This window comes from Microcaecilia unicolor, chromosome 2 (assembly GCF_901765095.1).
Source record: "Microcaecilia unicolor chromosome 2, aMicUni1.1, whole genome shotgun sequence".
In the NCBI taxonomy this organism is placed as follows: Eukaryota; Metazoa; Chordata; class Amphibia; order Gymnophiona; family Siphonopidae; genus Microcaecilia; species Microcaecilia unicolor.
Window position 1 is genome coordinate 237,255,733 of NC_044032.1, and position 25,412 is coordinate 237,281,144.

The 25,412-nt window shown below is 41.5% G+C and overlaps 1 protein-coding gene across 2 annotated transcripts in view; it reads left to right on the forward strand.

Moving 5' to 3' along the window:
* Nucleotides 1-25,412, forward strand: part of LOC115463376 (histone-arginine methyltransferase CARM1-like) — a 220,459-nt gene that overhangs the window by 156,200 nt on the left and 38,847 nt on the right. For both annotated transcript variants that reach the window (XM_030193817.1, XM_030193818.1), the window contains exon 8: nucleotides 14,730-14,811. In XM_030193817.1, coding sequence (XP_030049677.1) covers nucleotides 14,730-14,811 — 82 coding nt within the window. The remainder of the gene's footprint in view (nucleotides 1-14,729; nucleotides 14,812-25,412) is intronic.

Below are 25,412 nucleotides of genomic sequence, written 5' to 3' on the forward strand. Positions count from 1 at the left end.
CTCTCCTCCTCCCACATCCCCCATTATCTTTTCTGGCTGACATCAGCCTGTTTTTTTTCCTGTACAAGAGATTTCTTTTCTTGTGTAGTGCGTTGAAAGTTATAAATAAAAAAGATAAATGAAAAGAATAACTGGAACAAAATCCATGAGATATCTCAGATGGATTAAGAGCTTCTTGGAATGCTCAGTGAAAAGGCAATGCATTCATTGAGATCTTAGTGAGACCAATAAAACTTAAGAACAGAAGAATTGCCATAATGGGACAGACCAAAGGTCTATCAAGTCCACTATCTTGTTTCCAACAATGGCCAATCCAGGTCACAAGTACCTGTCAGATCCCCAAAACAGTAGCAACATTCCTTACTGCTTACCCCCAGGCAGGGGCAGACTGACAGTGATCTGGGCCCCTAACTACCTATCAAATTGATTAAGTGGAGGCTAAGGGAGAGAGGGCCTCCTACTGCTGTGCCTGTGGGTCCTTGGACACTGTCCTAGTGTTCCAATGGTCAGTCTGACCCTGCCCCCAGGAATAAATAGTGGCTTTCCTCCAAGCCCCATATCATAACAGTTTATGGATTTTTTTTCTCCAGGAACTTGTCCAAATCACTGTTAAACCCAGCTGTGCGATACATCTTCCAGCAACAAATTCCAGAGCTTAACTTTACATTGAATAAAAAAAAACTATTCTCTTATTTGATTTAAATGTATTACATGGAGTCTTTGTAATGTTGAAAGAATAAACAATTGATTCAAAATTACTTGTTCCAATGCGCTCAGGATTTAATAGATCTCTACCATATCAAATGTAAGAATAGCCATACTGGGTCAAACCAATGGCCCATCTAGCTCAGTATCCTGCTTCCAACAGTGGCCATTCCAGGTCACAACTACCTGTCAGGAACCCAATTAGTAGCAATATTCCATGCTTCCATTCCTGAGGCAAGCAGTGGCTTCCCCCATGTCCATCTCAATAGCAGACTTTTCCTCCAGCAACGAGTTCCAGAGCTTAAATATTGTTTGAGTGAAAAAATATTTCCTCTTATTTGTTTTAAAAGTATTTCCATGTAATTTCATTTAGTGTCCCCTGGTCTTTGTACTTTTTAAAAGAATGAAAGCTCAATTCTGGTCACCGCATCTCAAAAAAGATATAGTGGAATTAGAAAAGGTGCAGAGAAGGGCAACGAAAATGATAAAGGTGTTAGGACGACTTCCCTATGAGGAAAGGCTAAAGCGACTAGGGCTTTTCAGTTTGGAGAAAAGGTGGCAGAGGGGAGATATGATAGAGGTCTATAAAATAATGAGTGGAGGGGAATGGGTAGACGTGAAGCGTCTGTTTACGCATTCCAAAAATACTAATACTAAGGGGCATGCGATGAAGCTACAAAATAGTACATTTAAAACGAATCTGAGAAAATGTTTCTTCACTGAACGTGTAATTAAACTCTGGAATTCGTTGCCAGAGAATGTGGTAAAGGCCATTAGCAGAGTTTTAAAAAGGTTTGAACGGCTTCCTAAAGGAAAAGTTCATGGACCATTATTAACTTGGACTTGGGGAAATCCACTATTTCTGGGGATAAGCAGTATAAAATGTTTTGTACTTTTTGGGGATCTTGCCAGGTATTTGTGACCTGGATTGGCCACTGTTGGAAACAGGATGCTGGGCTTGATGGACCTTTGGTCTGTCCCAGTATGGCAATACTTATGTAATTCACTTTTACTCGTTCTACTCCAGTGAAAACTGTGTCTGTAGCGGGGGAGGATTTTGGGAGCCAGTTGTCACAGCTGACCTTGGAGCAGCTGAGAACACTCACGGAGCAGACCAGATTTGTTTGATGTATTATTGTATTTGCGTGCATCCATTTTGGGTCTGAGACCTTACCACCATCCATTGACTTAGAGGTAAGGTCTCATGCATTAACCATGTGGTAATTGTCTATGCACATAGAATGACAATTACCGCCCAGTTTCTGCTGTGCACCGGAAAATAATTTTATTTTCCGGTGCGTGGAGCGGACACGTGTAAAAAACAAAATTACCACCCAGGCCATGCGGTAGCCGGGCGGTAACTCCGAATTGATGCATGTTGGGCGCGCATAGGCGACTACGCGGCTTAGTAATGGACCCCTTAAATTCTTGTCCAAGCCTTGTGTAGGCTATTGTGATTTCTTATTTTATTGAAACAGCTTTGGTTCTGAACAATTTGCCAAAGTTTTCTAATAATCTGTCTAACAATATGCTGCATACGGGAAAATCTAAAAGTGCAAGCAAGCTTAAATTCTTGTGACGTGCTAGTACTTCTTAGAAGTGACTGCCTGTTAGAAACACAAATTTTTAAAATCTTGTTTAGTTCATAGCACTGGGTGGCCTCATTTGTCAAACTTCTTTTTATCTTATTGGCTTGTTTATCAATTTTGAGCTTGGCAGTATATAATTTTCTAAGTGTTAAAAATTGATGCCTGGGATTCCTGGCTATTTTGTAACAGATGTGAATGAAAGGGGCTTTATTGGTATCTGATGCTATGCACAGTTGCTGTACCTGGCAGTAACAGACTTCCTGGCCCTAGGAACAAGGAAGTAGTACAGATATCTGAAGTTACTGGTCAAAAGTGCTCATAAACAGCAGTGAGTTTCCACCAAAGTATGAAGGGTGGGCATGAGAAGCAAGAAGCAGCAGGGACACCTGTCTACCAGGTTATTCAGGATGTTGGTGCTAAGCGGAAATCTACCTATCTGATGCTGGAAAGGTTAATTATATAGACACTCCTATATTCTTCCAGTTTCTGGGCAAGGCCAGAATGTTCACTAGACATACTAGACTCTGCCTGTCCATACTGAGATCATATAGCAGGTTTTATTTTATTGGACTAAGATCCATTTTGGAAGTCTATAGGGCTATCCAGATTGGACAAATCATAAAAGTCCTGAAGCCCTTCAATGATGCGATGAAGGAATTGCACTCAAGAAATGCCACCCTGGGTCTTTTCATCCCAATAATGAGTAGAGAGGTGTGGTAGCCGTGTTAGTCCACTTTTAAGGGTAATCAATAGAAATAAAACAAAATAAAACATGGAAAAGAAAATAAGATGATACCTTTTTTATTGGACATAACTTAATACATTTCTTGATTAGCTTTCGAAGGTTGCCCTTCTTTGTCAGATCGGAAATAAGCAAATGTTGGTAGATGACAGTATATATAAGTGAAACATCAAAGCATTTCAGTGATAGTCTAACAGGATGGGGGTGGATAGGTGAGAGACAGGAAGAGTCGGGTGGAGACAGGAGGGTGACGAAGCAGTACAATTTTATGGTTTATAATGGGCTAGAAAACCCAGATCTTTGACGCTTTGATGTTTCACTTATATATACTGTCATCTACCAACATTTGCTTATTTCTGATCTGACAAAGAAGGGCAACCTTCGAAAGCTAATCAAGAAATGTATTAAGTTATGTCCAATAAAAAAGGTATCATCTTATTTTCTTTTCCATGTTTTATTTTGTTTTATTTCTATTGATTACATCCCAATAATGAATATCCTGAAGGTGAAATTTGTGGGTTTTCAGCAGCGAGAAGGTTTTATAGTGGTAGTACAGGTAGACTCCTTGCATGTGTAAGTGGAAAGTAAGTTGAAACTGCTCTGTAATGAAGATGTTTACATCTTATTTATTCTGTGTGACCCACACAAGTTAAACAGCAATAAATCACCTGGACCAGATGGCATACATCCCAGGATACTGAAAGAATTCAAACATGAAATTGTTGATCTGTTGTTAGTGGTCTGTGACTTGTCATTAAAATCATCCATAGTACCTGAAGATTGGAGAATGGCCAATGTATTGCCGATTTTTAAAAAGGGTTCCAGGGGGTGATCTGGGAAATTACTAACCGGAATGTTAGACTTTAGTGCCGGAAAAATAGTGGAAACTATTATAAAGAATAAAATTATAGAACACGTAGACAAACATGGTTTAATGGGATACAATCAGAATGGGTTCAGCCAAGGGAAGTCTTGCCTCACCAATTTGCTTCATTTCTTTGAAGGCATGAATAAACATGTGGATGAAAGTGATCCGGTTGATGTAGTGTATCTAGATTTTCAGAAAGCTTTTGACAAATTTCCTCATGGGAGACTCCTGAGAAAATTAGGGTGTCATGGGATAGGAGGCAACGTCAATAGTGGAGTGCCGCAGGGATCTGTACTGGAACCAGTGCTATTTAACATATTTATAAATTATCTGGAAAATGGAACGATGAGTGAGGTGATTAAATTTGCAGATGACACAAAACTATTTGGAGTTGTCAAAACACATGCAGATTGTGAAAAGTTGTAGGAAGACCTAAGTAATCTGGAAGACTGGGCATCCAATTGGTAGATGAAATTTAAGGTGGACAAATGCAAAGTGATGCACATTGGAAAGAATAATCCAAATCATAGTTACCTGATGCTAGGGTTCACCTTGGGGGTCAGCACTCAAGAAAAAGATCTAGGTGTCATTGTAGACAGTACTCTGAAATCTTCTGCACAGCAGCCAAAAAAACAGGATGCTAGGAATTATTAGGAAGATGCAAAATAAGACCAAGAATATTATAATGCCTCTGTATTGTCCCATGGTGCTACCTCACCTTGAGTATTGTGTTCAATTATGGTCACTGCATCTCAAAAAAATATAACAGAATTAGAAAAGGTTCAAAGAAGAGCAACCAAAATGATAAAGGAAATGGAACTCCTCCCATATGAAGAAAGGTTAAAGAGGTTAGGGCTCTTCAGCTTGGAAAAGAGATGGCTGAGGGCGGATATGATTGAGGTCTATAAAATCTTGAGTGATGTAGAATGGTAGAAGTGAATCGATTTTTCACTCTTTCAAAAAGTACAAAGACCAGGGGACACTCAAAGAATAGTTAAGCTCCGAAATTCACTGCCAGAGGATGTGGTAACAGTGGTTAGCGTATCTGCGTTTAAAAAAGGATTGGACAAGTTCCTAGAGGAAAGGTCCATAGTTTGTTATTGAGATGGACATGAGGAAAGCCACTGCTTGTCCTGTGATTGGTGCTACTAATTGGGTTTCTGCCAGGTACTTGTGACCTGGATTAGCCACTGTTGGAAGCAGGATACTGGACTAGATGGGCCATTGGTCTGACCCCATATGGATATTGTTATGTTCTAATGAACTAGAGTGAAAGTTGATGATTCAGGTGGAGAAAAGGGAACACCAAAAGTAGAGGGGTGGTGGAGGGGGGTGCAGCAGGGGGACAGTATAGACAAGGATAAAATTTTTACCAATTTAACATGCTGTGATAATTTATTCTACGTTTTTAAAAATTGCTTCCATGTAAAGTGTTTGAATTGCCTTAGTGCAGCATTCTTAGGAAGTAAATTGAATTCAATTTAGACGTTATCACCCTAATTCTATATATGGTGCTCAAAATTGCATGCACAAATTATGGATGCACACCCAATTTGTGCATGCAATTTAATTGATAAATGAACCAATTAGCACTGATAATTGGATGCTAATAATTATCAGCACTAATTGTCATTAATTTGAATTTGTGCACACATCTTTAGGCGCTAGGATCTGCACGTAAGTTTTACGCATGGATCTGAAATGGGAGCATGGCCACAGGAAGGGCATGGGCAAATCAGGGTTGTTTCCTTCTTGAATTTGTGCACAGTTTTACTGAATAAGGGAGATCCATGCATAACTTAGGGGTGAGAATTTACACCAGGTTTAATTTGGTGTAAATTCTTGCACCCAAATCCCAGCGCCAAACGCTATTCTCTAAATGGTGCCAACACTTTATCCTCCTAATTCCATATATAGCACTCAAAATTGTATATGCAATTTAACTGAGCCAAATAAGACTGATAATTGGGCACTAACAATCAATTATCGGCACTAATTGGGGAAAATCGAAATTTACGCACACATATAGCCATTATTCTAGAAAGACGTGGGCATAAATTTTTCTGCATGGATCAAAAAATGGGATGTAGTCATGAGAGGGACATGGGCAGGTCATGGGATCTGTGCCTAATTTAGGTGAGGGGATTTACACCAGGGTTCAGTTGGTATAAATTGTGATGCCTAAAATTGGCTGCGGATCCTGGCACCAAGCGCTATTCTGTAAACAGCGCACAACTTTGAGCTCCATTTATAGAATAACTCTTAGCATATTTATTTTTGGTGCCCAAATTTGGGTGCCATTTACAGAATTGAGTTCTATATGTGCTGACAAAAATTACTGACACTAATGCTGTTTCTTAATAGGGAGAATTTATTTTCTACTGCTGTTTCCAGCTAACTGTACCATGATAAATTGTTAGGGTAGACCAAATCCTATCTCCACTCAGAGTGCAACCCAAACCTCTTAGCTTCGCATCATCCAGGGAATAACCCTGCTCCTCTTTGACCTTTGACCCCAGGCTCCCCTCTCTTGACTCTGGCTGGGGTGGGAAGCGGGGCCTGAGGATTGGGACTACACTCCCCAGCAGTTCTTCATTTCCTGTCTTCTCTCTTTTGTCTTCTCCTTTCCTGGATGGATTCTGGAGTCCCAGCCCTCCCTTTTTGTACCAGTTCAATTCCCAGAGCTCTTTTCTTCCTAGAATTCTCTTCACCGTCCCTCTAATCATTTCCTATCACATGCCCTAATGCCTCACTTGTGTTAAATACAGCCTCCAAAGCAAGCACAATGGGCCGCCAAGAGTAGATGTTGCATCCAAACTCTTTAATAAGGGCCGTTTCAGCAGAATGCCTGAGTCAGGAGTATCGATGGTGTAGTGGAAATTTCCCTCTGTTCTTTAAATGTGGATGAAACTTCCAAAAAATACAATGGCAGAAACAGCACTTTTGATTCACTCTGAATGAGCAATTGCTGCCTATACAGATGTGAAGCATTACAGTTGGACAGCCAAAAGCCATCCAAGTGTAATGCTTCATGTCTGTGTTAAAGCAGCTATAAAAATTGGAGAGCAAAATGCAGATGCTAATTCCAAAAAAACTTAATTCGTTTTGCTCAAAGGTACTGATGTGAATTATTACCACTTGTTACCACTGCCAACTAGTAAATTTATAAACAAAATCAAGCCTCAACTACCCTGTGGAAAGCCTGCATTGGCTCATTATATAGACCTCAATGGGGTTACTATCATCAGCTTTCTTCCATGAGCAAAAACAGAAGTGGGAAAACAACCCCCCCCCCCCCAAAAAAAAACCACCAGGGAAAAAAAAAACCCACTTCTGAAAAAAGCCACACGTGGCTGATCATACAATAGCAAGTTTAAATTCCACATACAGAAACTATATAAAGTTCAGACTCAATTGTGCCCGGACAATGGTATCTATAAAGTGTCTTGAAAAAAATCAATTAGAGCATAGACAGCATTGCTTGTCAGGTGATACCTCAAATTCGATCTTGTTCATTGGGGTCACATTCAATCTTGCAACAACTACATTAGCAGTGTGCAGATTTCTTAATAGTCCATGTTCATATCCAAATCGTTAAGCCCATATATAATTCAGTAGAAGTTGAAAAAAAATGCCAACTGTACTGCTTATCTAACGGCATTTCAACTCCTCATACACTTAGATAGCTTAAAGAAGAATAGGATACTAATATGTTTTATCATTATCATGCTACCCAAGATCCTTCTGTAATGCTAAATGTATACTTTCTTATATGTCTCCACTATTCATGATGTATTGTAAGCCACATTGAGCCTGCAAAGAGGTGGGAAAATGTGGGATACAAATGCAATAAATAAATAAATAAATCATCGACAGCGCTACTTATCTGGCAATGCTTCGGTGTCGCTCCAGTTTCACTCCGGTATCACTCACTGCAGCACATTTATTTTATTTATTTATTTGTTACATTTGTATCCCACATTTCCCCACCTATTTGCAGGCTCAATGTGGCTTACATAGTACCGGAGAGGCGTTTGCATACTCCGGTGTAAACAAATACAAAGTGATGTTGTGGTAAGATAAAGTTCATGTGGCACAGCCACATTAGGGAATCGTTCAATGGAAGAGTTGTGTTATGTCCATTTCGTACTTTAGGTTTATTGTGTTGCAGAGATCAGGCATTTATGAGGGATTGGTAGGGTATACCTTTTTAAACAGGTTAGTTTTTAGTTTTTTCTGGAAGTTTAGGTGATCGAACGTGGTTTTCAAGGCTTTTGGTAATGCGTTCCACAGTTGTGTGCTTATGTAGGAGAAATTGGATGCATAGGTTGATTTGTAGTTGAGTCCTTTTCAGCTTGGGTAGTGCAGATTTAGGTTTGTTCTTGTAGATTTGGATGTGTTTCTAGATGGAAAGTTGATCAAGTCTGTCATGTATCTCGGGGCTTCACCGTAGATAATTTTGTGGACCAGAGTACAGATTTTGAAAGCAATACGTTCTTTGATTGGGAGCGAGTGTAGTTTTTCGCAGAGGGGTTTTGCGCTTTCAAATCGTGTTTTTCCGAAGATAAGCCTAGCTGCCGTGTTTTGAGCAGTCTGAAATTTCTTTAATGTTTGTTCTTTGCATCCCACATAAATTGCATTGCAGTAGTCTACGTGGCTTAGTATCATTGATTGTATCAGGTTGTGAAATGTTTCCCTTGGGAAGTATTGTTTCACTAGTTTGAGTTTCCACATTGAATGGAACATTTTTTTTGTTGTGGATGTCACTTGGATCTCTAGTGTTAGGTTGCGGTCCAATGTAAAGCTGAGGATTTTCAGGCTGTCTGAGATAAGGAGGGTGTAATCTGGGGTGTTGATAATTGTGGGATTGTCCGCGTTGTGTTGGGATGAGAGGATAAGACAGTGTGTTTTTTCTTTGTTGAGTTTTAGTTGAAATGCATTTGCCCAGGAGTCCATGATGTTCAAGCTGGTCGTGATTTCGTTGGTGATTTCTGTCAGTTTAGATTTGTAAGGAATGTATATTGTGACATTGTCTGCATAGATGAAGGGGTTAAGGCCTTGGTTGGATAAGGACTTGGCTAGAAGGGTCATCATTACGTTGAAGAGGATCGGTGATAGCGGTGATCCTTGTGGTACTCCGCAGTCTGCTTTCCATGGTGATGATATGTTTGAGTTTGATTTTACTTGGTATGCTCATGTGGTTAGGAAACCCTTGATCCAGCTTAGTATGTTTCCACCAATCCCGAACTTATCTAGTAGTCTTACTAATATATTGTGGTTTACCATGTCGAATGCGCTAGACATGTCGAATTGGAGGAAGAGGATGTTTTTGCCTATTGCTATTTCCTGCTTGAATTTGGCTAGGAGAGTGAGTAGTACTGTTTCTGTGCTGTGGAGGGGGTGGAAACCTGACTGTGATTCATGTAATATTGAGAATTTGTTTATGTAATCTATAAGTTGTTTGGTTACCATGCTTTCCTTCAGTTTGACTGACAACGGGATGGATGCTACTGGATGGTAGTTAGTGATTTCATTTGTTTTTTTCTTGGTGTCTTCTGGTATCGGAGTGAGTAGTATATTGCCATTTTCCTTAGGGAAGAGACCTTGCTGTAGCATGTAGTTTAGGTGGGATGTGAGGTCTACTATGAAGCGGTCAGGGGCAGATTTCATTAAGTAATTGGGGCAGGTATCTGGTTTACAGTGAGTGTTGGAGAACCTGCTGATTGCCCGTGCGACTGTATCGATGGTGAGGAGGGCAAAATTTAACCAGGTACAGTCAGCCGGGTATTCTGCCGTGGTTGGGTCCAACTCGTTAAGGAAGTTTTCGATGTCAGTGTTGTCCTGAGGTAACATGTTGCGTAGGTTTACTATTTTTTTGTTGAAATAGTTAGAAAGTTTATCTGCAGATGGGATGTCTGTATTCGATGTAGTGACCAGGTTGGTGTTTAGGAGTTTGTTCACAAGTTGGTATAATTTCTTCATGTCTTTGTAATCTGTCCCTATTTTAGTTTTATAGTATGATCTTTTGCTCTGTCTTATAGCGTATTTGTACTTTCTTAGTGATTGTTTCCATGTGTTGAGTGTGTTCATCTTTTGTTTTTTTCCATGCTCCTTCGAGTTTTCTGGATTGTGTTTTTAGCCTTTTCAGTTCATCATAGAACCACGGTATTGAGTTATACTTAAGTGAAGATCTTGTTCTTAAGGGTGCTATTTCATCTAGTATGCATTTGCATCTTTTATCCCATTCCATGAGGTAGTATATGGAGTCTGTTTGTGCTGTCCATTCATTGTTATATATCTGTTGCCAGAATGTTTTCGAGTCTACTTGACCTCTTGTTCTGTAGGTTGTGTGTTCTTGTATTTGATGTAGTCCTTTCTTCCGCCAGTGTAGGGATAAGTTTAGTTCGTAGTGATCAGTCCAGGGTGTTTCTGTCCATTTAATATCTGTTATTATTCTGGTCTGTTGAAAGTTTGTGTGAGATGAGATCAAGTGTGTGCCCTTTGATGTGGGTTGCTTGGATTTGTGGCCATTTGAGATCCCATAATTGGAGGAATTCCTTACATTCTCATGCGTTGGTTGAGTTTGGTTTTCTAAGTGATGGTTGATGTCTCCTATTACTAGTACATTGGAATTGGTTACACGTGTGTTTGAGATGAAGTCCATGAAGTTAGTCTGGCTTTCATTCCAGTTACCTGGAAATCTGTAAAACAGGACGCAAGACAAATGTTTGCAAAGGGTTTTGTTGTGGATTCTGATTGAGGCCATTTCAAGTTGAGGTGTCATGGACTCGGCAGTAGTTTCTGTGGTAAAGTGAGATCGATAGATTATGCTAAGCCTCCGCCTCTCTTTTCCTTTCTGGTCCAATGTGTGATTTTGTATCCTGGAGGGCATAGGTCTAGGATTGTAGGGTCCTTTTGGTCATGGATCTAGGTTTCATTAATGAAACCGCGGCTCCAATCATTTCACGGTCAGCAGTGGTAATGAGTGGTAATAATTCACATCAGTACCTTTGAGCAAAACAAATTAAGTTTTTTGGGGGGATGCTTCATGTCTGCACAGGCAACAATCATTCAGTTAAGAGTGAATCAAAAGTGCTGTTTCCACCACTGTATTTTTGGAAGTTCATCCATATTGAAAGAACAGAGGGTAATTCCCATTACACCGTTGATATTGAAGACTCCTAATTCAGATATTCTGTTGAAACACAGCCCTTGTCGGGTCCATTATTAAAGTTTGAATGCAACACCCACTCTTGGAGTCTTATTGTGCTTTCTTTGCTTTGTTTGGACTTTTACACTTGTTTCTTCTTAAGTCTAACCTACATCACATGCTCATTGGATCCAATTCATTCCTTCTGATGTGATGCTAGAAATGACACGTCTTATTTGTAGGATCCAGTTAGTTAACACTGTGAGAGTAATTTTATAACATGGCACCTAGATTGAGCGGGCAAGTAGATGCCAATTTCCAACCTATTTTATAAAGACTTATGTATCTTTGTAAAATAGTAGGGATGAAATGGCAGAAATCATGCCTAGATTGAAGACAAAGGTCACATACGACTGCTTGGAAGAGATATAAATGTTAGTGCCTGAAGTTCATATATATGTGCATATTTTATAAAATAGATGTGTAAATTGTGACTCCACCTGTGCTCTCTGTTCAATGCCCAGAAAATGCCTACATGCAGGCTGCATAAATGTCTCATCTCGTTATAGTGTATACTTTTACATTAAAAACTCAGGGAACCAAGGTTTTACCGTTGCAAAAAGTTTGTAAAATTACAACCTGTATGTGTCATAATATTTGACACTCTTCTAAACATGAGGGATGACAGGGCTGTAGGAAAAACTACAAGGGAGAATCTCACAGATAGGTAAAAAAAATAATGAATTAGCAGTATATGAGCCAATAATCTAAGCAAGTTCTGTTTATCTGCATATTTTCAAAGCTTATGTGGCTAGTATTGAGCTGCATGAATTGAAATTAGCCAGACAGTCACCATTTAATAATAGGATCCAAGTGGAGCTTAAAATTAGCCATTACAGTGTGTGTGGGGGGGGGGGGGGGATTTATTAATGTGGGCTACTCTTAAGTCAAGTATTTTACCATAAGTTGGGTTATTGTAACACAAGGTCTCACTGCATAACATGAGACCCTCTTCTAAAAATAACCCAACTTAACAGTAGCCCACGATGATAAATGCCCCCCTCAGTGATGATATTCAACTGCTAAATGGAGAGTGCCAATTTGATCACCATTCACTACATATATATGCTGCTACCTGTACAGAAAGTGATGCGTCAGTGAATGTATGTATTAAGATAAGCACCTGTGGCATACGAGTTTTCAACTGATAGACCATGATCATGTCTATTTCTTATGTACACTTCAAAAATATTACACCATGGGGCTTATTTCAAAGCACAGACTTACAAAGTTCCATAGGTTACTATGAGGCTCATTTTCAAAAGAGAAAAACATCCAGAAAGTGTCATAAAGCACCGTTTGGACATTTTTCTTCTCAAAACGTCCAAATCAATATTTTCAGAAACTATTTTGCAGACGTTTATCTATGCAATTTGTGTGCAGTACATCCAAATAACAAGGGGGTGTATTGGGGGTGTTTCGAAGGTGGGATTAGATGCCTTGGACATTTTACAGCCATAATGGAACAAAACAAAAACATACAGGACTAAAAATAAGACATTTTGGTCTAGACCTGTTTTCAGAATGAATAAGGTACAAAAAGGTGCCCTAAATGACCAGATAACCACTGGAGGGATTCAGGGGTGATTCCCAATAGCCCCCAAGTGGTCACTGATCCCCCCCCCCTCCCACCCCCCAAAAATGTGAATAAAAATATGACTTACCAGCTTCTATGACAGCCTCAGATGCTAAAGTTAGGTCTATTAGAGCAGCATGCAAATAGTGCACTATGGCGTTGGGAACCCAGGTCCCAGGTCCCTATCTCCCTCAACCTGTCACACTTGTGGTGAAAACTATGACCCCTCCTAAAGTCACTAAAAACGTACTGTACCTGCATATAGGTGCCCCCTTCACCCATAAGGGCAATTGTAGTCAGGGCCACCAAGAGATAAAGCCGGGCCTGGGGCAAACACCCCCCTGGGCCTGCCCCCCCTCTCTGGGTCCACCCCAGTGGTGTAGCTACGTGGGGCCTGAGGGGGCCTGGGCCCCCGTAGATTTCATCCTGGACCTCCCTCCTGATGACCCTCTCGACCCCCCCCCCACGAACCCTCCCCCGCCGCCTACCTTTGCTTTTGCTGGCGGGGTAGCCCAATCCCCGCCAGCCGACGTCCTCTGTAACAGAATGAAGACTTTTTTGCACTGACTACAGGACGAAGAGGATGTCAGCTGGCGGGCATTGGGGTCCCCCGCCAGCAAAAGCAAAGGTAGGCGGCGGCGGAGGAGGGTTTGCGGCGGGAGGGGGGATCGAGAGGGCGGGAGGTCGTGAAAGGTGGCGGCGGGTCAGCAATGGGGGGGGTGTCGGCAATGGCGGGGAGGGGGCTAAAATGTGCCCCCTTACCTTGGGCTCTGGACCCCCCTCCCACCGAAGTCTGGCTACGCCCCTGGTCCACCCCCCTCTCCAGGTGGGCCGCATGTCCTGCTGCCACCCTGCTTACTTGTACTGCACTCCTGTTCCAGGCTGTCACTGTGCACATCAAACTTCCCCAGGGCCTGGCGCCAGCATTGCTCTCCTGTTCCTGTGCGTGGCAGCGCCACAGAGCAGAGTCCTTCCTTCCTTCCTGCTGCGACCAAAGAAGCTGTTTGGGCGCGGCAGAAAGGAAGTACTCTGCTCTGTGCCGCTACCGTGCACAGGAACAGGAGAGTAATGCTAGACTACTACTACTACTACTAACATTTCTAAAGCGCTACTAGGGTTACGCAGCGCTGTACAATTTAACATAGAAGGACACACCCCCTTGGATGCTGGGCCATGGGGAATTTTACCCCCCCCCCCCCCTTGGTGGCCCTGATTGTAGTGGGGGACTGTGTGTTTTAGGTGGATTTTCGAGGGCTCAGGGAACAAGATAAGGGAGCAAAGGTGAGATGTGCACCTGGGAGCATTTTAATGAGGTGCACAGAAGTGCCCTCTACTGTGCCCCATTGCTTTCCTGGGATGTCTGGGGGACCAGTCTACTAAAAATGCTGGCTCCTCCTACATCCGAATGGCACTTATTCGGGGGGGGGGGGGGGGGGTCGAAAATTGTCCAGTAAACAATGTCCAAAGCACAAACCCTTGTTCGAAACAGTATTTTCAAAAAAAAAAAAAGATAAACTTTTTTTTTTTTTTTTTTCGAAAATGACCTTTCCTATTCGGATTTTGGATGTTTTGTGCAAAACATCCAAAGTTGGGCTTGGGCGTCATATCGGCAATGCCCCTCCACGTAACTTTGTAAGTCTTAAGTGCTTTGAAAATACACCTCTATATGCAAAGCAAAATCCCAAATAGATATCCCTGGTGAAGCCCAGTGCTTCTCTCCCAAAACACAGTAGAACAATTATAAAATAAAATAGATAAAGTGCAATTAACTCAAGACTACTACTACTACTTATCATTTCTATAGCGCTACAAGACATACGTATACCACCACCCCTCTCCAATGTATAATACATTTTTAAACAATAAAATACAGGAAGAGTAATATAATGCAGTGTTCTATAATCGAGACACTCCTTGATAATCAGAACTCTATATATTAACCATCATATTTCCCTGCAAGCCTGTGTTTGGGTAGTCAGATCACTGACATTATTGCACTTTTCTGAGTATCTTACTACATACAATAACCACTCTTTTAGGTACCAACAGTGCTTTTATGGAGTTAACCTCTCCAGCCTTCGGAATGCAGCTGTGGATGAATACTTCAGACAACCCATTGTAGTAAGTGCTTGTTTTCACTTAGCCCTAGACAGATAGCAAGCTTTTTGGTAAGAGGTTCTATTAATTTTGCACCCTCTGGGTAAATTCTCCGTCAGGTACTTTTAAGCCCACACAATCCAAGTTGGTTTTCAAATACAAGGTACCTGAATGCATTATGTTTGAATATCGGGTTGTCAGTGCTGCTAAGAGAAATGAGGGAACCAGTATTCCGAGGATGATTTCATAAGGTGTGTGTGTTAGTGGAATGCCTACACATCTACAAAGTTCACAGGTAATTTTTACCCACGAACTTTGCACCAGTGTTCAAAATGAAAGCATGCATGCATATTCATTTAGAAATTTTACTTGGGAAAAGCCCTCCTTCACACATCTGCACTGCCTTTCTATGTGGGTGTTTTTGTAGAGTAAAATAATGTGCACATTTTGAAAATTCAAAAGTAGGCACTTATATCCAAATGCCACCCCAAGGCCAGAAATACATCCCCCTAATATGGGTACAGTGATGCACTTTGATGCACTACTTATTTTATCAGCATATTGGTTGGGCAATTTTCAAAAAGTCCATTTTCATACGAAAAGCATTATAAGTACATAAGTGTTGCCATTCTGGGACAGACCGAAGGTCCATCAAGCCCAGTATCCTGTTTCCAACAGTGGCCAATCCAGGTACCTGGCAAGATCCCAAAACAGTACATTTTCTGCTGTTCATCCTAGAAATAAGCAGTGGATTTTCCCAACTCCATTTTAATAATGGCTTATGGACTTTTCTTTTGTGAACCCATCCAAACCTTTTTTTTAAACCCTGCTAAGCTAACTGCTTTTTACCACATTCTCTGGCAGCGAATTCCAGAATTTAATTATACTTTTAGTGAAGAAATATTTTCTATGATTTGTTTTAACTTTACTACTTTGTAGCTTCATTGCGTGCCCCATAGTCCTAGTATTTTTGGAAAGAGTAAACAAGCAATTCACGTCTACCCGTTCCACTCCACTCATTATTTTATAGGCCTCTATTATATCTCCCCTCAGTCGCCTTTTCTCCAAGCTAAAGAGCCCTAGCTGCTTTAGCCTTTCCTCATAGGGAAGTCGTCCCATCCCCTTTATCATTTTCGTCGCCCTTCTCTGTATCTTTTCTAATTCCACTATATCTTTTTTGAGATGCAGTGACCAGAATTGCACATAGTATTCAAGGTGCAGTCACACCATGGAGCGATACAAAGGTATTATAACATCCTCATTTTTATTTTCCATTCTTTTTCTAATAATACCTAACATTCTATTTGCTTTCTTTGCCACCGCAGCACATTGAGCAAAGGGTTTCAAAGTATTGCCAACGATGGCTCCTAGAATCTTTTCCTGGTCAGTGACTCCTAACATGAAACCTTGCATAACGTAACTATAATTTGGGTTTCTCTTTCCCACATGCATCACTTTGCACTTTCTCACATTAAACATCATCTGCCATTTGGATGTCCAGTCTCCCAGTCTGGTAAGGTTGTCTTGCAATTTTTCACAATCCTCTTGTGATTTAACAACTTTGAATAATTTTATGTCATCAGCATATTTAATTACCTCACTGTGTTGGGACCACTGCTTTTTAACATATTTATAAATGATCTAGATATGGGAATAACTAGACTCCTGCGGAACCCCACTATCTACCCTTCTCCATTGAGAATACTGACTATTTAACCGTACTCTCTGTTTTCTAACTTTAACCAGTTTTTAATCCACAATAGAACACTACCTCTTATCCCATGACTTTCCAATTTCCTCTGGAGTCTTTCATGAGGTACTTTGTCAAATATCTTTTGAAAATCCAGATATACAATATCGACTGGCTCACCTTTATCCACATGTTTGTTCACCCCTTCAAAGAAATGTAGTAGATTGCTGAGGCAAGATTTCCCTTCACTAAATCCATGTTGGCTTTGTCTCATTAATCCATGCTTTTGAATATGCTCTGTAATTTTGTTCTTTATAATAGTTTCTACCATTTTGCCCGGAACCGATGTCAGGTTAACCGGTCTGTAATTTCCCGGATCACCTCTGAAACCCCTTTTAAAAATCAACATTACATTGGCCACCCTCCAATCTTCTGGTACAATGCATGATTTTAAAGATAAATTACAAGAGGCCCCAGCACCATTACCTCCTGCACCAGATCATTCGCTCCACTAAGGACTAGGTCTAGAATTTTTCCTCTTCTTGTTGGCTCCTGAATCATCTGCTCCATAAAGCAGTCCTTGATTCCATCAAGGAATTTCATCTCTCTAGCATGCACTGATGTTACATTCAGGGGCATATCTGAAAGTCGGAGGTAGCAGGGGCCGGAGCCAGAGTGAGGGGGCACATTATAGCCCCCCCCCCCCCGCCGCCGCCATTTCCGACCCCCCCTGCCGCCGTCACCTACCTTTGCTGGCGGGGGGCCTCAACCCCCGCTAGCCGAGGTCCGCTTCCTCCTGCCGCTTTTAAGTTCTTCTTCATCCTAGGCTCCGTCACTCTGTGTTGTTCAAAGAAGCTGGTGCTGCTACCTCAATCCTCTTTGGAGTCTGACGTCGCTGCACATTGTACGTGCAGGACATCATACTCACAGAAACAGAATCTGTGAGTCTGATGTCCTGCACGTACAACATGCAGCGACGTCAGACTCCGAAAGTGGATTGAGGTAGCAGCGCCAGCTTCTTTGAACAGCACGGAGTGACGGAGCCTAGGACGAAGAAGAACTTAAAAGCGGCAGGAGGAAGTGGACCTTGGCTGGCGGGGGTTGGGGTCCCCCACCAGCAAAGGTACCCATGGCAACAGCGGGGGAGGGTTGACGGCGGTAGGGGGGTCCAGGGCAAAATCTGCGGGGGCCCAGGCCCCTGATTACATTTATCCAGTCAATATCAGGGTAATTGAAATCACCCATTATTATCATGTTCTCCAGTTTGTTAGCCTCCCTAACTTCTGATAACATTTCTGCATCTGTCTGTTTATTCTGGCCAGGTGGACGGTAATGTACTCCTATCACTATCCTTTTCCCCCTTACACATAGAATTTCAATCCATAGGGATTCCAAGATGTGTTTTGTGTCCTGTAATGTACTCCTATCACTATCCTTTTCCCCCTTACACATAGAATTTCAATCCATAGGGATTCCAAGATGTGTTTTGTGTCCTGTAGAATGTTTAGTCTATTCAATTCAAGGCCCTCCTTAACATACAATGCTACCCCTCCACCAGTTTGATCAACCCTATCACTGTGATATAATTTGTATCCTGGTACTACAGTGTCCCACTGATTATCCTCCTTCCATCAGGTCTCAGAAATGCCTATTATATCTATTTTTTCATTTAGTACAATATATTCTAACTCTCCCATTTTATTTCTTAGTTGTTCCTATTTACATCTTACTCAGCAGTTGTCAATGATAATGTCCAGCTAAGCTTTAACCATGCCCCTCCACCCCTGGAACTCTCATACTTCACCTCTGACCACAGCAAACTTTAGTCCTACCAAAGGATCTAACTGAATCAAATTTAACTGATCAGCAGGACAGGGTTGTCTGGGAAACTCCTGAAGTCACCCAGACCAATCTTTTGAGTATGGTGTCCAGTGTGATGTGCACTCTTCTCTACATTGGTGCATTATTTATAGGGCAGACAGGGAAGTACTAAAACGTTTGAGTACATGAACTAATCCAAATATGCAGTTGCCACATTAGCTGCCCACTAGAAAATTTCAGGAAAGGAAGGTGGAAAGTAAAGGCTGAAGAGAGTCCTTGAAAGGAAAATAAGATGGGAAGGAGGGAAGTATCTTATGCTAACCAGGCTAAGACATAATTAGTCACTCCATTTCAATGAGTTGATGAAAATGAATTTGACTGAACGGAGACAGTCACTAATTAATTCTAAGTTATTCAGAAATCTGAAATGAATGTGTAGCTAAGTGCCTGCCTGGGTATTAGTGCACACACATTGCAGAGAAATTAGGACCATCGAGGAGCACCGAAAGTTTTTTTCTTAAATCCCCAAATCTGTTTTTGTGTTTGAGGGATCCCTGTTTGGAGTTTGTAAAGTATGGGGCAGTTTTCAAACTGGCTACACTGGGACAAAAGCCACATATAATTGTTATGCTTCTAGCATTGCTCCAGCTGTCAAATCTAAAATGTGCCTCTACTTCCTCCAGAAAACCTGCTGTGAGTACATACATGATCACTTGTACCAGGGGTGTGCTGGTAAATTTTTAACAACAGACTCTTTCTCCGGATATAGCCAGCTCTGCAGTTGGAAGGGCCAGGGGTGGCCGGGGGGAGCAACACTTGCCTCTCTCTCCTCCCTCCCTTCGTGCGGACACGCTAGGCATACCTTTGCTGGCAGCCAATAAATGGACTGCCACCACTCCCCAATGTCTTGCTCTGAGCAGCATGCTGGAACTTCTCTCACATGCTGGAGAAGTCCCAACCTGCTGCCCGGAGCTGGAAACAAGGAGCGGGGAGCAGCAGTAGTCTATTTACTTGGCTGGCAGGGCTCAGCATACCCACCAGCAAAGTAAAAGAGAATTCAGCAGGGAGCCCAAGCCCACATTTTGGGAGCCAGTTGTTAAAAGTAGCAATGGAGGGCCCAACTTTAACAACCGGCTCCCAAAATTCTTAAAAACTTAACAACCGGCTCTTGCAAGCATGTGAGAGCCTGCTCCAGCACACCACTGACTTGTACCTGCTTTTGTACAGCTAGACTTTAGCCTTTTTACCTACTAAAGCTGTGCAGTTAAAATTGCAAGACACACATTAACAGGCTTTCAAATACTTTCTGTTTTGTTTTAGTATTAGAAACCAAAAAGATACATCTTCTGCCTGATATTTAAAACTGTTTAACCGGCCAGGAACAGCTCCTAGCCGATTAAACGGCACTTAGCTGGTTATCCAGCAATGTTCAGCAGGAGATAGCCGGCTATCTCCCGCTGAATATTGCCAGTTAGCGCCTAGTGGATAACCAGTTATATCGAGTGATATAACCGGCTATCTACCGATATTCAGAGCATCGCTGGCTGTTTGGAGGCCAAATTTGGCCTCCAAAATAGCAGATCTAACTTTGGCCAGTTTAACCTTAACCGGCCAGTGCTGAATATCGGCTAGGCTGGTTAAATTTAAACTGACCAAAATAAACCGGATATTCAATGCCAGTTGGCCTGGCATTGAATACCCGGGCTCAGCGCCGACCACGGGAGTCAGCTCAGCTAACTGCCATGGTCTGAATATCGGACCCCTAGTTCAAGATGGAAAAGAAAAAGAAAACAAGGAGGCGGTGAAAGTAGTGGTGTAGGAGTGAGATGTCTCACCTTTATTTATCTTCTGTATTATAGCCTAAATTCTACAAATCAGTTCTCAAACAAATTTTATTTTACTATATCAAACTGTATAACTTTATAAACTTATAACATCAATTCTTAATCGGTAATAGAGATTCTACCACATCACTGGAACAAAATAATTTACCAACTTACAAAGTCACATCATCCAGTACTTAATATATATCTATAGTCTTTTCACTTAACTTATCTTCATTCCTGAATAGATGTTGAAATGTTCATCCACAAATAAATTGTCAAGTGTATGTTCGTTGGTAACCCAAAGATCAACGTGCTGTTTGTAATGATTTGCTGTTTGATAGGGTTGAGTGATATTGTATATGTGTATATAGGATCTCCTGAAGAAGTAGCTATGAAACACGGCCTGTGTTGAGATCCGAGGAGTATATGGATAATGAGAGATTGCTACACCATTGTGAGAAAAATCCAATAGAAGCATTGGTTTGGAGTGGAGTAGACTGCTTTGAGGAAATTGATTTATCCTAAGAAGACGTGGATCATTTCATCGATTGAACGTTGATCTTTGGGTTACCAACGAACATACACTTGACAATTTATTTGTGGATGAACATTTCAACATCTATTCAGGAATGAAGATAAGTTAAGTGAAAAGACTATAGATATATATTAAGTACTGGATGATGTGACTTTGTAAGTTGGTAAATTATTTTGTTCCAGTGATGTGGTAGAATCTCTATTACCGATTAAGAATTGATGTTATAAGTTTATAAAGTTATACAGTTTGATATAGTAAAATAAAATTTGTTTGAGAACTGATTTGTAGAATTTAGGCTATAATACAGATAATAAATTTAATTAGCCGATAATTAAAATATTTAAGACCAGGATTGTTGATATAACCTTTATTTATCTGAGGCAAGAGCCTGGGAACAAACAACCAATGACTCCAGTGAACTTGAATATTAAATAAAGGGGGCATCATTGTAGTGGAATCTCTTCAGTGTCCTGGATGGGCAAATAAAATAGTGAAACATGAAGAGAAAATGGCAAATCGTGAGGCATTCTCATAGTGCACATGAAAAACCACACTATGGCGCACGATATGCTCCTTCGGAATGCCAGAAGTGCGTGTAGCAAAGTTATAGTCAGTGTTTGATGATGTCACCTCCGGGGCAGAACCAAGATCACTTGGTGCAAGGCAGAGCACAACGCTGTTTGAAATTGGTTTCAACAGGGTCTGGAAAGCTTAAAGGCCATGACTGCAAAAACACAACACAGTATTCAGTCCAACAAATATTAAAACATGCGTCACTGTGAAAGTGTAGCAGTGTTTGATTATGTCACATCAGGGGGTGGAGCCAAGATAATTGGGTTCAAGGCAGAGCATGATGCTGTTTGAAATTGGCTTTGATAGGGTCTGGAGAGCATAAAGGTAATTCCACTGGGGGCACTGTTCCCTTTAATCTGGGTGGGAGTCCTCCAACTTCATTGCTGCCAGTGGGGGTGCTGTTTCAATATTGTGTTTTGAATTGCTAGGGACAGGCAGGTTTCCTGGAGTCCTGCAGAGGTTGCCTGTCCCTCACTATTGAAAATGTGATAGCAGCAGCTAAGTTGATATTTTGGAAGGCAGATTGTCTGATCATGTAACTTCGCTTTTGATTGCCTTGCATTGGTTGCCAATTCGTGCAAGGATTTATTTTGTTACTTATATTTGTTTCCAAAATTTTACATGGTTTAGTGTCAGATTATCTCTCTCTCTCTCTCGAGGTATCACTCTATTCCGCCCCCAGGTCTTTACGATCGGCTCAAGAGATAAGATTGAGTACCTTCCACACCAATCTGTCATAAGACTAGGAATAGAACCATGACAAAATTTGGAAACAAAGGTTCTTAAAACTGATCTGTTTTCTCTATATTTTGAATGATATATAAATTTGTAGTAATCCATTTTTCTATTTAATTTTCTTTTTCTGTATTTGGTTAGCTATTGGTTTGTTGTAATTTAATGGTATTTTGTTCCATTTTTTGTTATCCGCCTTGAGCCCTTCCAGGATAAAGCGGACTAGAAATCTCTGTATTAGATTAGATTATTATGGCAGGAAAATGCTCATAGCAGGTACAAATTATATCACAAGTTGTTTTCAGTTTCTTATTCTTTACACTATAGTTCTGTATCAAAAACCTTAACACACCATCATGTCAAATTAGTCTGAATTTGCAGTTTATAATTACACTGTAAATTTAAATACCAAGCATAAAAGAGTAAATCAGTCCAGCCTTACAATTGTTACTTAGCAGCAGGTATGTCTGAATGTGAGAGAACTGTCTCACTGAAGCTGTTCCAAGGCTTGGTACCCGGCCCATTAATAGAAAGGCAGCTAACCAGGCCAGTGACTCTGGCAGAAGGTTGTTCATGGTGTTCATAAGCTCCACCTAAGCGTAGTACAGATGGAATGGGATCCTGGCTCCTTTTCTTTGTCTTTTTTCAAGACTTCCATTGGTCTTATTGGTTTCTTCAGGAATGTATCCAGAAATAAATTCACATGATTACATATACCACAGTTTATATGTGTAGGATAAGACTGATGGATTAGAAGCTGTTTTTCTTCTTAACAAGTTTATTTTACAGCAGAGCAAAGTGACAAAAGACATCTTGCTGACCAGCTTATGCTTCCTGATTGGATACAATGTCAAGGCCATAGAAACTACAAACACATTTTGGGATAATATTCAGCTGGCGGCAGTCAGCATTTTCTTATATTGACTGGGACCCGCATAACTATTTAAAAGCTTTCTGGAGCCATTTTAAACCCCACCCGTTCCCTCCTTCCCTACCCCCTCCCCCAGTCCATGACATTCATAGCCCCGCCCCCTGGACTGTAACCCCCCCCCCCCCGGTTTGGATACGCCCCAAGGCCTACCTTAGATCCCTGGTGATCCAGTGGAGGGCAATGGGGGAAGGAGAAAACCCCCTCACTCCTGCCCTTAGAGGCAGCATCTTCAAAATGACTGTCACGACCTCTCGCAGCATCCTCGCAGTACTGAAGGCACTTAGAGGACTCCAGAAAGCTTTTAAATAGTTATGTGGGTGCCGACCGATATTCAGTGATGGCATTCGCATTGCTAAGTGGCTGCTGGATCCTCCCCAATACCACCCCCTGTATCACACCTGACATGCCCACTTTTTTCATGGCCAGTCAGAGCCAATATAAACATACCAGGTAGTTGCCAAAAATGGAACGAAAACAGCAATGATGCCTCGCTTGATGTCAGTCAAAACGTGATTCTGTGACTAGCAAGAACAGAATTCAATTGCAAAGACCACAAAGTCTAACATAAAAAGACAAATCCCAACGTTTCTTTTTTGTTAAAAATGAACAAAAATAGAAACACCTAGCAGAGACAAAAGTCTGGCTTTGCTACATACACAGCACCTGCAGAACTGGTTGCCTGTAAACTTCAAGACCCTGATGAAGCCGTATATATTTTGGTGGAACGGGTCCCATTGGTATTTGCACAGCAGTGTTGAGAATATCCTGCTTGTTCTTTAAATTTTAAACACCACAGGGGCTTTAAAAACCAGTGCTGTATTTTGCATTGTGAAAGTGTTCCTCACTACTGCATTTCCTATATGAATATATGTGGATGAGTTTCTGGTGAATAAAATGTGGGCATTTTCTTTGCACTTTACTGGGAAACCTTTTTTGTATGCTTGGATTTGCTGTGGTCTCCAATTTTCCTGTTTCTGCTGGTAAAGCCATTAAATCTCTCCACCAACCCATTTGTTTCAGGGTGATTTGGGGTGGTATGTACAGATTTCACTCCACAATGTGCCCACAGATTCTGGATCGACTCAGACATAAACTGTGTCCCAAGGTCTGAGAGTATTTCTCATGGATATCCTACACAGGAAAATATTTCTAGCAGGGCATTTTCTCTGATTCTATGGAGGATAAGGCTACCGCTTTAGGATATCTGGTAGCAAATTAGTCCACCATTGTCAATATGTATCTTTTCCCAGTCCGGCTAGGGACAGCTAGAAGCCCCACTATATTCACAGCTATTCTCTCAAAGGGCTCACTCATTCATTCATTTGAGTATTTATATACCGCTTAGACCTAAGCGGTTCACAGCTTCACTTTGCAGGTACTGGGTCTGTCCCTATTGGGCTCACAGTCTAGGTAGTATATTGTACTGCTGTTGTACCTGGGGCAACAGAGGGTTAAGTGACTTGCTCAGGGTCACACAGAGCAGCACAGGAAATTGAACCTGGTTCCCCAGGATCTCAACCCACTGCTGTCTATCAGGCAGCAGCAGGAATCACACCCAGTTCCCCAGGTCCGCAACCCAGTACACTACACTAACCATTAGGCCACACTTAATCAATGGGTAAAGGTTTCAGGGGAGCTCAACGGTGATCTTGGATCTTACCTATCTTTGGCACGCATCACAGGTTCGACAATAGTCAGCTACGGTTCGAGATACTCCTGGCCTATAGAAGTTCTGTGTCAATCTAGTTCATGTGTGGGTCACCCCCTGATATCCTGCTATTGGAATATCATGTGCAATCTGTAGGAATTGTTCTGTGCATGCCCTTGAGGAGTGGCCTAATGGTTAGTGCAGCGGACTTTGATCCCAGCATCCTGGGTTTGATTCCCACTTCAGCAAGTCACTTAACCCTCCATTGCCTCAGGTACAAAAACCTCTTGGGACAGAGATAGTACCAGCTTATAATTGGATTGTATATGTCATAATAAATAAAAATAAGCTGCTTTAGGATCAACAGGATCAGTCTCTCTGTACAACAAGTCCCCTTTCCATAGGATATGATGATCTTTGCAAATTGGTTGACCAGCCCTCTGCTGTGCTTCCTGAAAAGCATGTCTCTGTCCTATATCAATTCAGTATCCATATCTAAAAGTGTATCTGCTGGTGACTCGGGGTCATCAGCCTGTGACTGACAAATTAGGGTCATCAGCCTGATTAAGTAGGTTTGTCAGTTAAGTCAGGCTGTTCCATATTCATGGTCCTGCTGGAAGAATTGCCTCCTCCTGATGCTGCTTGGTCAGCTGGTTCCACCTGGACTGGCTAAGGATCTGCAACTGGAGAGATGTTGGACCACCTGGGCCTGATTACGGGTCACCATAGCGGAAATGCTGACTCTGCTATCAAGGGTAATGCTCATTGAACCCATATCAGTCCCACACAGCATTGGTACTGGCATGTTTTTCATTATTCCTACTTCTCTGTATCTTCTTCTTGGTACCCCAATCCAGGAATACTTGAGC